This window comes from Prunus persica, chromosome G4, assembly GCF_000346465.2.
Source record: "Prunus persica cultivar Lovell chromosome G4, Prunus_persica_NCBIv2, whole genome shotgun sequence".
NCBI lineage: Eukaryota > Viridiplantae > Streptophyta > Magnoliopsida > Rosales > Rosaceae > Prunus > Prunus persica.
In genome coordinates, this window is record NC_034012.1 from 16,601,531 (window position 1) to 16,619,554 (window position 18,024).

General features: G+C 38.0%; 1 protein-coding gene and 1 pseudogene across 1 annotated transcript; one reads left to right on the forward strand and one right to left on the reverse strand.

Moving 5' to 3' along the window:
- On the forward strand, positions 785-4,367 carry LOC18780935 (codeine O-demethylase). Its single transcript, XM_007211446.2, has 4 exons — positions 785-1,208; positions 1,424-1,671; positions 1,767-2,094; positions 2,325-4,367. The coding sequence occupies exons 1-4, from the start codon at positions 969-971 to the stop codon at positions 2,559-2,561; spliced, it is 1,053 nt and encodes a 350-aa protein (XP_007211508.1). The 5' UTR covers positions 785-968; the 3' UTR covers positions 2,562-4,367.
- Positions 7,353-9,323, reverse strand: LOC18780858 (annotated as a pseudogene).

Below are 18,024 nucleotides of genomic sequence, written 5' to 3' on the forward strand. Positions count from 1 at the left end.
GATCACAAATGGCCCCTGCCGTTAGGTTCCGTCAGAAACTCCGTTAGTTTACTGATATGACATATATATATATATATCACAAAACATCCCTAAGGTTCACCCATCGATCACAAATGATCCTTACTAAAATTTTAAATTTTTTATATTTAAATTTCATAAAATTTTGGTTTTTCTTTTTAAAATTTTATGAATTTTAAATTATTTAAAAATATTACATGTGACACTATATTATGGCAAAACGTCACTTTTAGTCCCTGTGGTTTATCACTTTTACCACTAAGGTCCCTGTGGTTTCAATTTGATCACTTTTGCCCCTGTGGTTTCAATTTGAAGCAATTAGAGGACAATTCTTAATTTTTGTCAAATTCTTCTAACTTCTGCTACTTATTAAGGGGCAATTTGGTCCAAAAATTATTAAACGATTTCTTCCTTTTTTAAATAAACAATATAAATATATGCCATGTCAGCAAACTAACGGAATTTTTGACAGAATCTAACGACATGGACCATTTATGATCGCACATACTAACTTTGAGGACCATGAGTGACACAAAAAAACATTAAAGATGCAATCTGATAATTTCGTAAACCTTAAAGACGTTTTGTGATAATAAGTCAATAATAAAATAGATAATTATAAACTTATGAACATAAATATATGACACAATGTGATTGACCATTATTCATTAGATAAATAAAATAAGTTTGATTTATTGGTTTGTAAATTCAACGTGTGAGCGCTCCACCCACTATCTTTACAACAGCAAGCTCATATTTCAATAGGATATAACAGATAGACTCTATTTCTTTTTCTTAATATCTCTCACCTTGAAATTGCAGAAACGTCCAAGTTCCTCCCATCAAGAGCTTTCCTTCAAGGTGAGCAGTGAGCACCGGGAGGTATCATTTTCATTTGCAGCTGAAATTACAGAAGCTCTTTCTTGAGGGGCTAGAAAGGAACTAACCACATGGACATGGCTGCCAAGATAGAGTTAGGATCCCAAACTGTCCAAGAGCTGCTCGGAAAAGGGAAAGGGGAACAAGTGCCTGAGAAATATATCCAAAAAGTTGGAGCCCCAAATGCTTCTTCGGCCCAGTTGATGGATATTCCAGTCATTGATCTTGGCCTCCTCCTCACACCTTCCTCAATCACTGCACAACAACTTGAGAAACTTCGATCAGCTCTTACCACATGGGGTTGCTTTCAGGTCCGAAGTCAAACATATTCAAATACCCAATTTAATGAATTAGCAAACTTTTGTGTTTAGTTCAGAAAACTTGGTACAAGTGATCTAGATTTCTAAGCATATCCCAGGATCAGGATGCTGTATTATTATTATATTAAATTTGGGTTTTCCCTGTGTTTTGTTTGATTTGATCCATCCACCTATATGTAAAACATGTTTGAAACTCCGTGCTCCAGGTAATAAATCATGGCATGACACCTGAATTCCTAGACAAGGTCCGCGAAATGACCAAACAATTTTTTGCACTTCCACTGGAAGAGAAGCAGAAATACTTGAGACAAATCAACGATATTCAAGGATATGGGAACGACATGGTTTTTTCAGAACAACAAACACTTGATTGGTCTGACCGGCTATACCTTTCTGTATATCCAGAAGAGCACCGAAAGCTCAAATTTTGGCCTCAAAATCCCAAATCTTTTAGGTAACTTGTGTTTGCTATACATGTATCTTCTTCCTTCACATTGAAGCAATAAGCATATCATGATCCCTCAGAGTTCAACATATATTATTCTGCAGTGAAACTTTAGACCAATATACGATGAAGTTACAAGTGGTAACAAAAACTGTCCTGGAGGCCATGGCAAGGTCATTGAATTTGGATGTTAATTGCTTTCGGGACCTGTGTGGAGAACAAGGGAAAATGGATGTGAGGTTTAACTTTTATCCTCCTTGTTCAAGGCCTGATGTTGTCCTGGGTGTGAAACCGCATGCAGATGGAACAATAATCACCCTTCTCTTGCAAGACAAACAAGTGGAAGGTCTTCAGTTTCTGAAAGATGATCAGTGGTTTAGAGCTCCCATTGTTCCCGAGGCGCTTCTCATTAATGTCGGTGATCAGGCAGAGGTAAATCAAATGTTCTTTCTCAACCTGTTCAATTATTGGTTTTAACCTTTAAAGCAATGCCTAAAAAGTAAAGCTTAAATTGAAATTTGGTGTGTGATTGAAAGCTTAAAAATGTACCCTTTTGGTCAACGGGGTCTAGCATAGTGGAAAAGGGCCTTGACTTTGACACCAATGGTCTCAAGTTTGAACCCTGTGACACCTTTGATTGTTGGTTTCCTTGTGATACGCAGATATTGAGCAATGGAATTTTCAAGAGCCCTGTACACAGGGTAGTGACAAATCCAGACAAGGAGAGGATCTCTTTGGCTGCCTTCTGCATCCCGGAATCAGATAAAGATATTGAACCCTTTGAAAGCCTGGTCAATGAGTCAACGCCAAGATTGTACAAAAAGGTAAAAAATTATGTTGGCATCTATTTCGAATACTACCAGCAGGGGAGGAGACCAATTGAAGCAGCAAAAATTTAAACTTACCCTTATATTTCTCTCTGACCATCTATTACACAGGGGTGGATGCATGGCACTCTGTTTGTTACATAAGTTTTGACACAAGTTTTGCAGTATTAGATTAATGCACTATAAATGGCTGAGATTAAATCTCACAACTAATTTATTCGTTTTAATAAATTATGAAGAGACATAAGCTGCCTGCAAACGTTTTCCTCCTTTCTGTTTGAGGTAATTAACTTTTGATTGTCAAATCTACTTTTTTATTTTATTTTTTTATAAATGGTTATTTAGCATTACTCTAATCAATGAAACTACTGCAATGATACTTCTCAAATTTCTTAGTGAAACTGAGTTGAACTTTCCTCTCTGAATCATGAAAGAATTTCCAGAAAACTACTCGATAGTTAGTAGAGTTTTGATCAACTTGAAGGCTGTTAATTTGACTATTAAGTTTGTGTAGAGACTGTAATCTGCTTCCAAGTGATTGGCACATCTGTGGTTTTGTTTCTTCTTCTGAGCAAGTAGAGATAGATAGTGATCAAATCTGGCTGCAGACAGTGAATGGATTTGAAATCAAGAAAATAACTTATTTTAACAGCCCCTGTAACATTATGTCTTTTAAGTCAATTTTTAACCAATTAGTGTTAGGAGAGGATATTGGAAATCTCTTTCAACATTAGGAAAAACAAATACTAATTGTGTCGATAAAATCTACTGTTTTATTAAGGAATTTTTATCCTATTGTCTCTAGATTTTAGTTTACTATAAATACCCCCCATGTAGTTCTTTAAAATTTAGTTGTTGAGATATAAAGAAAAGTTTATTTTCCAGAGATTGGAGACTACTTGGTGTGAAGCCAAATCCCTGGAGTGATTCCAAACCTACCCCTTTTGTTATGCTAAACTACCTAAATACTCAATTCACCCATATCCTACATCAAATTTGGTATCAGAGCCAGGTTTTCATTCTCCTCGAGCTCAAATTTTTCGAGCATTTCTTGTTCTTCACGCCGTGTGTCAGGCGATGGCTTCGACTAAGTCTGGAAAGACAGACTAGCCAGAGACGGACTTTGAACGTCTTGTTCATATGATCGAAAAGCTATCAAAGCAAGTGGCAGATTCGGACACTAGATCCAGACTCATGGAACGTCGCCTTGCAGACTTAGAAGCAGCTAACCAACATGGTGAAACAAGTGTGAATGGAGAAGAGAGGAATCATGATCGACAACACCATGATAGAAGGAATGATCGAGACGTAGAGAGAAACAATTTTCATTGTGGCTATGAGCAAGACCCTGATGAAAGGGTGATGAAACCAGTGAAAGCTGACGCTTCTAATTTTTATGGTGAGCTAAATCCTAAAGCACTCCTCGACTGGTTAGCTACCATGGATCGCTATTTTGAGTGGCATGACATGTCTGAAGATCGAAGGGTGAGATTTGCTAAGATAAAATTGGTGAGTCAAGCTGGATTGTTTTGGACCAATGTTGAAACACAGCTGGAGAGAGCTAGTGAAGAACCAATCATCCATTGGGGTGAGATGAAAGAAAGGTTGAAGCAGAAATATCTACCATTATCCTATCAACAGAGTTTGTTGGACTAGTGGTAAACTCGTCGTCAAGACAACATGCCAGTTGCTGAATATATTGCAAAATTTGAGGAATTCATGTTGCGATGTGACATAAGGGAAGATCGAAGGATGACTATTTCTCGGTTTAGATCAGGACTTTGTCCAGAGTTTCAAAGGGAATTAGAGAAGTATTTAAAGTTGTCCAATGTAGTCAAGCAAACTGATTCTCAAATATCTGATTTTCATGTTGGCACATCTGTGACTCCAAGTTCTATGACTCCAACATCTACAACTAATTTAGTAAAAACTACCAAGGGAAAATGAGTGCTAGCTGATACACGTGGTGATGGAATGCAAACATGTTACAGATGCCAAGGTTTTGGACACCTTGCTGTCCAATGCCCAAAGAAGGAGGCAACAAGAAATCTATGTGCACACATCAACGAAAAAGCTGACAATCAAGGTGAATTCGAGGAATATATTTATGAACCCCAACAACTTGATGCAGATTGTGGAATCAACTTTGAAGTCCCTCATCCAGCACTAGCGGTAGTAAGGTGTACTTTGGCTCAACCTAGGAAGGAAACTGAGGATTGGTGTAGGACTTCCATTTTCCACACTTACATCAGGTCTGGAGATAAAGATTGTAAGGTGGTCATAGATAATGGGAGTTGTATCAATGTGGTGTCAACGCTAACTGTTTCGCGTCTTGGTTTGTCGCCCGAGACGCATTGTGCCATACAGAGTAGCATGGATTGACAATACATCTTCTATCCCTGTTACCCAATGGTGTCACGTTCCTATACAGTTTTCATCTTACAAAGGTCATGTTTGGTGTGATGTGGTGGATATGGATGAGTCATATTCTCTTGGGAAGACCATGGATCTACGATTACAATGTTACCATCTTGGGTCAAGAAAATATATGTTCGTTCATCCATAAAGGAAAGAAGATCACGATGAAGCCACTTCAACCCGAGCTCGTGAATCAATCCATACCAAACAAAGAGGAGCAAGACAAAGTAGGTAAAACCAGAACTCTACATATCATTACGTTTAAAGAATGTAAGGAAGATGCAGAAAGTTCCTAGTCAAGTGGAAGTTAAACCAGATTCTCGTAGTAATGTTCCTAGTCAAGTGGAAGTTAAACCAGATTCTCGTAGTACTCGGATTACAAAGGAGGACCTGCTGCACATTGATCCCGACGTTTTGGAATGTTATTACAGAATGTTATTACAGCTTTATCTCGCCCGAGTAGAGATCTTTTCAGCCAAGAGGAATTGATGCGGACATCATTAGTTAGTTTCCTGATTTATTAGTTTCCTAGATTCTCTGGTTTTCCAGATTTCACTAGGATTTTAGTTTCCATATTTTTAGTAGGATTTTATTTAAGTTTCCTAGTTTATTATACTTAGTTCCTTGGTGGATTAGGATTTCTGTTTTAGTAAGGGATTTTTATCCTATTGTCTCTAGGTTTTAGTTTGCTATAATACCCTCCATGTGGTTCTTTAAAATTCAGTTGTTGAGATATAAAGAAAAGTTTATTTTCCAGAGATTGGAGACTACTTGGTGTGAAGCCGCCCTGGACTGATTCCAGACCTATCCCTCTTGTTCTATTTTCAGTTTTCCATTGTTTTCGCTTCCGCTAAACTACCTAAATACTCTTCACCCATATCCTACATCAATCTCTAATTCTTTTCCTTTTCATTCTCCGATGACGTAATTCATCTTCCTGTTTCTTGCAAGAGCAAGAGCATTTTAGGGTCACTTGCTTCAGAACATGACATCTTTTTTTACTGTTTTCTTCAACTTTTCCTTCCCCTGAGATTGACAAGACATTAAATTTCTCAGCATCTTGAGCATACACCAGACAGATCCCGCACTGTTTCAATTTCAATTTGGAAGCGTAAACTGCACTGCCATGATAATTCCTCGGGCAGAGGCCTCAGTGGAGACATTGTAAAAAGAACTGGTGCTGCATTTTGCACGTTGCATACAATCAAAGGCATTATACCACACAAACATGTGATCTGAGTTGAAACTGTTCATGTTGCCTCTTCGATCATCCCAATCCGGACCACACAAATGACAATCTGAGTCAAGCTGTGTACCATTATTGGTTTTGAAAGTGGAACTACATCCGAACTTGTAATCCCAATTAAAATGAAAGTTACTGTCAAATGCAAAAACAACAGACACAGCGAAACCAAATAAATCTGGATTATACCAACCTGGAGGAAGCTTGATATTTATTGAAGATCCCTCATTTTGATAGCTAAACCAATTTGGAATTTCATTTCCCGGACAAACAAGCATAACTAAAGATGGTTCAAATATAAACTCCCTTGACCATTCAAAACGTTGTCTGTACCACTTTGATGTCAACTTTGGCATTCGCATGATTAAAATCTGTGCATCAGCCATTATGTTGCTCCTTGCACTCTGATCCAATTTTAGGCAATTAGAAAATATAAGTTGCTTGTCCAAAAGAAACCGGCAATAATCTTCACCCCAACCTTGTGTGAGTGTCGTCCTTGAACTTGATACTGTCTTCAGTTATGTGCAGCCATAGTGGGAGCTCTGGTAAAGAATGAAGGCTTTTGCAGTTGGTTAAGTATAGGCAATGCAGCCAAGAAGCTTGCTTGATGCTTTCAGGTATGCTCTCAATCATGGTTCCACTAAGATCTAAAGACCATAATGAGGTTAGGCAAATCAAGTGATCAGGGAATTCTGATATACCGCTGTAACTGAGGTCTAGCTTTTCCAAACCGACTAAGCAGGGTCGCAAACTTGTAAGTTTCAAACAGATATCACAGCTACTAGGGACAACCTCAAGGTGCTCGAACCGACTGCTATTTAATCTTTTATGTCAGAAAGATTTTGAGTTGAGGACGGTAGTTCTATAACTGATGTGCCTTTTAAACTGAGTAATAGCAGATCTTCCATAGGCCCCAAGATTTCTGGGAAGCATTCAAATTCAGAGCAACTATTGAGATCAAGCATCTTAAGAGATTTCAACTTACAAATACTCATCGGGAGACTCACAAGCCTTCTGCAACCTTTTAGTTGAATTTTATTGAGACCAGAGAGATACTCGATTGATGAGGGTAGCTCTTTAACTGCTGTTCCTTATAAACCAAGAAATTCCAGACGTCCCATAGGCTCCAAGATTTCTGGGAAGTGTTTGAATTCACAGCAACCAGAGAGAAGTTTCTCAAGAGATTTCAACTTACAAATGCTAGTTGGTAGACTCACAAACCTCTTACACTCTCTAAGCTCAATTGATTGTAGACCATAGAGACATTCGATTGATGAGGGCAATACTTCTGTTGCTGCCTCAGTCAACTTTAAAAGTTTAATCTCCCTAGGAAGCTCAAAAAACTTGCCGAGAGATGAGCAGCACATAACAGAAAATTCTGAACAGAATTTCAGATTACAGCTGCTGCTTGGGAGATGCTCAAGGTATTCACAATATTCAGTATCCAAGAAAGAAATTTTTTCGTTAGACCAAACTGACGAAGGCAATTCCTTTATTGCAGCCCTCTTTAAATTTAAGAATTCAACATTGCCTGGCTTCTCCGGAAGATATTTGAGATTCCAGCAGCTTCCCATATGAATATAAGTAAGCTTGTCAAGATATTGAAAATATGACTGAATTTGAACCAAACTTGCACAACATTCATGATTTATATGCTGAATCTTTCGACTATGAGAGAGATCTGGAACTTCAGCCAGATGATAGGAATAACTAAGATCGATCAGTTTTAAGTTCCCAAGGTTCTGTAACAAACAAAGAGAAAAGGAAAGAATTGTAACTTAGCATGAATAACTTACCACACTACATTATACACAACAGTAAAGTAAGCATATATACTGGCTTTTATTCCAAAGTTTCTCAAGTTCACTGTGGGGCATTAGAAGCTCAACAAGGTTTTCTGCAGAAAATGTTGATGGCAAAGATTGCAAAGGGTATCTCTCCCAGTAAAGATAACGAATAGTATTGGGAAGAGACTCGGGACATTTAGAAAAGCAAAATTTGCTGCAGTCGCCAATGCAAGAATTATAAACTTTAGTAAGCTTAAATTAGACATCTTTTTGAATGCTGCACAACTCAGGGGTAGCTGATCTTCATATTCGGCCATGTTAAAGAGCATGCATTGAACCTTCTTAGTTCCCTGAAAATCAAAAAGCAAGGTATAAATGGGTATGCAATATGCAACAAATTTACCCAGAACAATATTTGTATAGGCAGAACTTGTTTATCAGAAATGATTGTTTCCTTGATTTCCGAAGAAAGTTACTGCATTGACCCTTACCGTTTTATTTTTCAATACATGACAGATATCCTCGGCAACCCACAACCTATTGCGTCTTCACGAACAATTTCTCTACCCATTTCTTGTAGCAAATCATGCATATCTAGGGAGTTGCTTCCTGAAATTGAAATGAGAGACATATCAATCAGTACTCCAATCCCCGCTGGAAAGAAACCACAGCTAACAATCTTTTTGCATAGTTTGTATCCATCCCTTTATAAAATCATGCTATATCAAGAAATATCTCCTCATTTTCTTCCAATCTATCATAACTTAGCCAGAACACATTCTGAATTTTTTTGCTGGGAAATGTTTTCAATTTGTTCAATTCATCTTCCCAGTCTTCTTTACTCTCGCAGTGAAGAAACAAGGAACCCAAAATTATAACAGCTAATCGTATGCCTCTAGCATAACATACCACCATTAATGAAAACTCTGTATAATCTGTTCTGGTAGGGATACTTTTGAAGGCATGTGAATGAAAGAGCTGTAGAGCTTCATCAAAATGTAATCCCTCAACCTCATAAATCTTATCAGCTTCAACCTTTTTCTTTACTAGGCGCCTATCTCTGGTTGTTATAATGATTCTACTTCCGCGCCGACACCCATACCATCTCCAAGTAAGTGATCTAACTGCCTTGAATCATTCACATCATCAAGAACAATGAGCACCTTCGTACTAAGGAGCCTCTTTCTAATAAGATCTGACCCTATAGTTAGGAGTGCCGATATCTAGATATTTTTCCCTTAATATCTCACTAAGAAGTGTATTTCACAAGTCAACCTTTTGTTCTGATTTCTCCCTGACATTTCCGAGAAAACAAGCAGCTTCGAATTTAGAAGAGAGTCAGTGAAATACAGCATCTGCAAGGGTGGTCTTGCCAATACCACCCATACCCCAAATGTCTACAGTGCAAACATCTAGGGAATCATTAATGCATAATAATGATTCAAAGTGCTGGATGTGGCTTTCAATTCCAACCAAACCCTCTAAGTTACTTGACAATTTGCGAATCAATTTGGTCCAAATGCCTTCCACAACTTTCTCAACAAAATCCACATCCGTCCTGGCATATATATGATTATGAAGGGAAAACAAACAATAGTTAGTAAGTATATGCCTTAACTAATCTTCTATGAATCACATGGTCAGAGTTGAAATCAATACGAGTTACAGAATTAGTTACCCAGTTTTCTTTGAATTATCAAACCCAGATAGGTTGGCTGCTTTCGAAAGAGCAGACCTCCACATGTCTACCTTTTCAATACTGTCCTTGAAACGTTCTTCAAGTTAAGAAAATGCATCAGCATAACTTCCTTGCTGCTTTCGTACATGTGATGGATCGATGTCGTAAAAAATAGGTATACAACAAACTGTCCAAATCTTTCCTTGCATCCTAATATATGTGCAAGTTCATCCAGACACCATGTGGAAGAAGCATAGTTTTTTGAGAAAATGATAACCGAAAGCTTTAATTTCTCAATGGCTTCAAGAAGGGCAGGTGCAATTTCATCACCTCTCTCAAGTATGTCGTCTATGTAGGTTTTGATTTTCTTCACTTGTAAGGCAGCAAGTGGATGGCTGGTAATAGTATTGAACTGTCCTCACCTCTGAAACTAAGAAAAACATCATAATTTTGTGTAGGGTGGACAGCAGCAGCAGAAGAAGCAGCCATACTCGTAACCTGCAAGCCACACACACGCGAACACACATATTTATATAATAAAAAAATGCTAGCTTATAATGCTTGTGTATATTCAAAATGAGAAATGTGGGACCAAAACATTTCAACCACCTTTGTACAACAGAGATATATAGTAAGAGAGGTTTTTTTTTAGGTCAAGTATATATAAGATATTAGGACTACATACATAAGAAGTTAGTGAAAGTGCCGCTATGGTGTTTTGATATAGAATTAATTCTCCAAGTGTAAGTCATGGGATTTTGAGATGACTGACAATGGACTGTTGTTCTATTTTCTTGAGGATAGAAGAGAAGCAAGAAAATAACGTATTCTATATCTCTCAAAAGAAATACATGAGATAAATTTTTGAAGAATTCAAGATGGATAGTTGTAATGTTGTCAACACTCCTGCCACAACATGACTCAAGCTATCAAAGGAAGAGAAAGAAAGTTTGTGGACTCGACTTTGTGCGAGAGTCTCTTTGGAGGCTTAAAGAATTTGACAATCACAAGAACTGATATTGTTTATGGCTAAGAGATTTCTTTTGCAGTCACTGAATCACCTTATGAAGAATCTACAATCATTCACGTGGACAACAAATAAACAGTTACGCTTGCAAAGAATCCACTACGACATGGAAGGAGGAAGCATATCGATACCATGTTCCATTTTCTCAGGGACCATATTGTGGGGAAAAGTTAGTCCCCCTCGTCACGGGAATTACTGATGGAAAGATAAAATAAATACCGCACCAAGATGACAATGAGTGAAACAAGAGAGCACACAAAGAAGAGTTGTCAACATATCAGAATTTGTTTCTCAAATATTTCTTGTTTTTTTCTATGTCTTGTTGATTCAAATTCTTTGAGAGTGTTAGTGAGAGGTGTGATCAAGTTTGTAAACCTATCACCCACTTCATTTGGTATTAGTTTGTAAAACCAAATAACAACATTTTTCTATTTGAATTCAGCGCAGAGCTTGGGAATTTTGAAATCTTTCTTATTCAGTGTATTAAAGGTGTGAATTAAAGAATAAAACCTAAGCAAATTAATAAAATTAAATTAACGTACCTTAGTTGTTTTGGTCATGAATGAAGCTCGTTGCTCTTGAGATAGAATCCTTCGCTTAGAACGCCGGAGTCTGATACAATTATTGGTCTGGAAATGAGAGGGCTTGGAAAGCAGGAAATTGAGGGGCAAATGAAAAGCAGGAAATTGAGAGGCCATACCTGTTTTTTTGTTGGGTTTCTTTTTATTATTGTTATTATTATTTAATTTGAGAAGTGGAGCAATCAAATTGCGCAAGAAGTTGAGAGAGTACCGCTATATATGGTGTAACTTTTGATAGAGAAGTGTTCGTAACCTCCAGATCAGAAAAGAAATTGCAACGGGATTAATTGCCTTAATTAGGAAATGTTTATATTGAGAGAGAAGTACTACAACCGAGCAGGATATCAAGTTGCAGCTCAGCATGGAATTAAGCAGGGGAGAGCCTAGGAGGAGAGAGAGAGAGAGAGAGAGAGAGAGAGAGAGAGAGAGAGAGAGAGAGAGCAGTTGCATGCAGACTAGACCACTAAGATCAGATTTTAGCAAACTGTTGTGTTGTGGGTGTGGCATACCATAGCTATAATTAAGTGCTTAGTTTTTTTTATAGAGAAAAGCAATAGTTGTATACATGAATTTACAGCCACAATGTCAAATCTATATACTCACAAAGGAGTAATACAAATATGAAAGTATAGCAACTATACATGGTTAATTTAGATACAGGCCACATAAGTCCTTCTCTAGAGCTCTCATTACATTGTGGTTCTTGATTTGCATTTTCTATTTTTTCTCCTCCTTTTCTATTAGTAAATTGTAGCCCAGCCCCTTAAAAATTTGTGGTTCCACTCTTGATCATGTGGTATAACTTGTTCTTTTTTTGAGAAATTCTGGAATTGTATTTAGAAATCGGCCAAAAAAAGTTACTAACCATAAATGGCCAACGTTAACTAGCCACAAAGGGCCATTACAATAACGGAGTAATCTAACATTTAAATTAAGACAATATAGGACTCATCCACTAACGATCACACATGATTGAAGAAACTGTGGCTTAGGCATCCCAACTAAGAGTGCAAACTCAAAACAACCAAAAATAAATAACGCTTCAAAAAAACCAAGCCATAACAATACAAATAAAACTCTCACATAAGAGAGGTGAAAAGCTCTCACAAAGGAGAGATGAAAAACTAGGAGAGGTGAAAACTATACAGAAAACTCAAAGAGTCTCTGTGACTTATTCTAAACATGAGGAAATAGCCAACAAGATGGTGGTAGAGATCCGACATCGAAATGCAAGTAGAGATTCGATGCCAAGACACATCTGCCTGTGATGAGTGGAGGAAAATCATAACAAAACGAGGACAAATGCAAATGAGGGAAACATTTTGTCTCTGAAAATGAGGGAATAGAGGGAAGAGAGGAAGGAAGGAAGGGAGATAGGGAGTGGGGAGGAAGAACAGTTGTTCCCCCTCCTCCCCCCCCTCTCAAAGTGAAAAAGGCTCTAGAGGGTTTTTTTGGGAGAGAGTATAACTTGTTCACATGTTATAATATAAAGGCTTATTTACACCAATGCCCCCTGGAACTACGGTCAAATCTCACATTGTCCCCCCAAACTTAAAGTGGCCCATTTTGACAAGACTCATCCCGGATTCCCCCTTAGAACCCGCGACAAACCCTGTTTCCCAATTTACTAAAGTGTCCGTCTTTCCTAATTTAAACTTGAAGACAATTCGACTTTTACCGAAATTTTGGCAGAGTCTATCCTGTAAATCGGACATTTCCCAATTTACAGTACCTGCAAACAAGCGCCAGAACAAACCCAATTTCCAACATCCACAAGGTAAATGCACGCATAACAGTTAAAAATATTCAAATGTGCTTCACACCATCTACCCAAACTCAACAAGAGCAAGCAGAGCAACTAAAGATTGTTTACAATCCAGGGAAAAGGAAAGTAGAAAAAAGATAAAAGGAGGAATTCTTACGGTGCGGATAGCCGTGACGCCTTGACGTGGTGGTCTCGACCTTGGATATCTAGAACCTAGGGGGCGCAAAACTGAAAATGTGAGTGGACGAAAACAAGCGTTAAACATAATTTATATTCAACATAAATAACCCCCTCTATTTTAGAAAATAATGCTCAAAACACCATGCAATATATTTCTTCAGTAAACGTACGGAATTATCATCCAATACTAGAAAATATTTCAATTCAATAAAATTTTATATCATGACAAGCGATAAGGAAAACCATTTAATTAATACTTATCAAATTCTTGGAAAACAATGTAAACTTGTTAATTTAATCTTTACTGTCAACACCACCAAAATAAACCCGTTAATATAAAATATAATCATCAAAACCCAAAATCCTTTTTCCCGCAACCATACCCTTTCAAAAATACAATATGCTAAGTAATTTCCGAAAATCCAATCTCAATTCCGAACTTCATTTCAAATATTCATACCTGTGTAGAGTACTTTCAATGCACATGCTCAAGAAACCTCAACCTGGAAATAAATCTACACACACACACACACACACACACACACACACACACACACACACACACACACACACACACACACACACACACACACTCACCACACTATCGTCATGTACCAAGGAAAAACATTCCAACACGGGGACTGGTTTTAACTAGACCACAAGCAGAATTATCAATACACATGTGGCTAGGGACGAGCAGTCCAACTGGGGGACTATTACTCCCCAGACACGCATGGCAAAATTCTCAATACACGTGCGGCTGAAATCAGTCTTACGTGCACAGACAGCCTCGTCAAGAATGCCCGGGTCCCAACACACCTCTGAAGAGTTACCACATGTTGAATGTATCCAACTATCTATCATATCCAAGGGGAGGTACATGTAATGGTGCAATCCATAATTCCAATTTCCAAAAATACATTTCCAAATAACATAAATAAATAAATATATATAATAAAATAGGGAGATTCACTATTATATCCAATATAGGAGCCCAAATTATAAATTAAAAAAATTCTTATGAAATGGACTTTAGAAATACACCTAAATCTCATTTACAACATAAGAAAAGGGCTTTTAATTTCTTTTAAACTACAAAACTGCCATTGATTTCTTAAAACAAATCCAACCCCAAAACCTCATAAAAAAAACTCAAAATATTCAATAGGGCATCAAAGTAATTTAATAATCAAAATTAAATTCAATAGGGCCAGTTGTCATTTTTTTGGGCTTTTTTTGGGGTTTGTTTATAGAAATGAAATGGTGTAGGGTTTATTTATAGTTTTAGTGCTAAGAATGGGTATATGACTAAATATCTCAATAAAATAACACCCGTAATTCATTTATGAAAACTATAAAAAGTCATAATCAAGAAAAACACCAAAACAAAAATGAACCCATTCGACTTCAATAATATCCAAAATACTATATTTGTATGCTTAGGAAATTTGAATCCCATCAGACAACGATAATAAAATCCAGTACACCATATTTAAAATTTCAAAACCATATAAACTAAAATCCCATGTTCAAATTTCATAAACAAACCCAATATCACCAAATCCAAAATCACCACAGTCTAAAACCCAAATCCATATACTTTAATAATAATAATAATAATAATAATAATAATAATATCATATTGTAAAAGCCAAGACTAGCCCGATAATAAAATCTCATAACCTCAGTAACCAAAAATAAACGAATTTCCAATCAAATCACATTTATGCAAGCAATTCCATATCTGAAAAACAATGCTCATTTAAAAACAAATGTCAATTCACAACAAGTCCAATGATGCTCAACCCTGAGAATCACATAGTAAAATTCGAGACTAGCCTGATAATAAAATCTCATAACCTCATTAACCCAAAATAAACCAATTTCCAATCAAATCACATTTATGCAAGCAATTCCATATTTGAAAAATAATGCTAATTCAAAAACAAATGTCGACTCACAACAAGTCCAATGCTGCTCAACCTGAGAGGGCTCTTGTAAAGACCCAAACCTAAAATTCACATGTAATTAGTAATTTATTATGCGGAAAGACAATTTTGCCCTTTGACTCACTTATGAACTCAACGTTGACTTTTTGACCAAAAAGGAATATGACAATTTCACATACACCGTTGCGTAGAGCACGATGACACGAGTTCATAGACACGAAGTAAGCTCGAATTGGAGTTTAACGAAGAAAATACGATTACAATATCACGAGGGGCAAAATGGTAAATTGAAAAATCAGATTTTATAAAATTGTTTCTCTCTCTCTCTTCCCCATCAGTTTCTCTCTCCTCTCTCTCTCTCTCTCTCTCTCTCCCGCGCGCGACGTCCGTCGCCTCCTCCCTTCCCGTCACCACACCAGCCACCACAAGGCACGCCGATCTCCGGGGTTGGTACCAGCAGCTTCGTCTCGCCGCCGCCGTCACGCCACGACCTGCCTCCACCCCTGCACTGGCAGGAGCTCGCCAGAAACTGGAGGAGAACCGCCGGTTTTAGGCAAAACTTCATCTCCTTCGTTCTCCCTCAATTCTCAACCAAATCGTTCGAGTAAGGTATGGATTCTCACCTATTTTTCATGCTCTAGCTGATGGTTGGATAGGTTTTGATCGATTTTAGCCGTAGATCACTCGATTTTTGAATTGAAATTCGGCCGACTTTCGGCCTCCGTGTTCGGCCACTTCCGGTCAGTTTTTGGGGTAGGTCCAAGAATAAAAGTGACTCCAAATGGGGTGTTTTACCTAGGATAGGAGTTTGGAGTCCTGGTTCCGCGATTTTTCGACCACCCGAAATCGCTTAAGACACCCAAATCTGCCCGCGCGTGCTGGGGCGCGTGGGCGAGGGTGGTGAAGTAATTTTGTACATTTTTGTGACCCTCGTGTCGTCACGAGCGCGTAGGATTTCGCGGATCTCGATTCGGAGTTCGTTTGAGCCACGAACGGATTTTTCATATCGCGCGATCCTTGGGTGCAGTGTCGTCAAATCGTTGGATCACACAGAATTTTGGATATGTCGGTCTACATGATTTCAGGATCGTGTAGGAGTTGACGGATTGCGAATCGGAGTCTCGGATACTCCGAAATCGCGAACCCTAGGGCTAGGGTTTAGAAACTATGCGATTACACGGTCGTGATTAATCCGACCGTCCGATTGACACCAATACCCTCGGGACATGTGTCCTAAATATATTGGACCTTCTAGCGGCATACGGATCATATTGTACCCGTGGGGTTCCGGATTGACTTTTTGGACTTTAGCGCTTTTGAGTCCCAACATACCGCTAAACGATCCCACGTGGAAGGAAAGCTGTTATGGGCATAGGGATCACTTTAAATTGACGCACGTACTTTTAGGAGCTGGGATAGGGTTTTTAATTTAATACTATATTGTATTAATAGAATATTATGGTCATTGAATCAGGCACCCGGGCACCAGTTGACTCGCAGGAGGGACCTTCAAGAGGTCCAGCGAGTTCGGACTATCTGTGAGTGGACTCTTTGTTTTCATAAATTTAAGCAGTTCAATTTCAGTTATTAGCTGTTTTATTCTGTTAAATATTTTATGTTGCATGCTGCCGAGTGACATTTCTGTTAAAGACTATAGAAACAGATATTCTTGTTCATTATCAGATAAATGGCAGCAGAATTTTAAAGGTTACAGAAAGTTAATTATTCAACAGATTTCCTTCAGAAACTTTATATTTTCTTAAATCACCTTGTACCCAGTTATTAAATGTTGCCTTCGGTTTATAGTGGTTGCCTTCGTTTAGTCAGCATGCTTGACAGTTGCCCCACGAGTTCCTTGGTACTCGAACTCGTGTGGAGCGAGTAATGCGGATAAAGGTGGACTACGGTCCCCTGAATCCTGCGAGTTGCGGCTCGGACTGACTTCGTGTCACTGAGACCTGCGAGTATGTGTCACCCATGGTGATGCAAGGAATTGACGGATATAAGGAATTGACGGAAATAAGGGTACACCTAGGTGATATAGGGTATGTTCATATATTGTTTTCGAAGCTTTGTTTTGGGTCCACTCACCCTTCTTGTTGTTTTGCGCCCCCAGGCAGTAGACGTGCACAGGAATCCACCACCGGGCCACTTCCCATCTTCCGTGCCTTTCTTTGATGTAGGATTTGTATTTTGTACAACGATTCACTCTTTTGTAAATTCTTAGCAGTCGCTCTGATGTTTTGCCCTAGATTGAGTTTGATCTCTTGGAATGTATACATACATATGCTGGCAGTTGGTTGTATATATGTATACTTGTTTGGCAGGTGTGAATGTTTTGGTATTGAGCCAGTTACAAGGGAAACTCTGTCGGTTTTTCGGTAGAAGTCAACCTTGTTATTTTATCGTGTTTTGTATAGAAGGGCAAATAGGTCTTTTGTGCCCGACATTTGCCAAGTGTCGGACACGCACAGGGTCTGACTCGGATTCCAAAGCGGAATTTGGATCAGGTCCTGTCAACTCTTCCTCTCGACTACGTGAAGAATGAATACCTATTTGAGAGGATAAACGGATATAGTTAATCAAAGTACCCCACAACAAACTTTAACTTAAAACTCTAGTTTTTGGGTCTCAAAATGTGCACAACCTCTAAGAAGGTTTCGAGCATCAACAATCATGCTCTTTATTTTTTAGTTAAAATTTAGCTAAAAATACTATAAGCTATTTTAGGAGCTCGTTATAAATTTTCAACTCCAACCATACTCTCTAGTTTAGGAAATCATAAATGATTTATTTCTTTTTTTAGTTTAGCATAAATGCACCCTCTTCATATAAAATAATAATAATAATAATTAGCATTAAATAAATACTTAAAATAGCATTAAAGTAAAGCAACATTTAGTTATA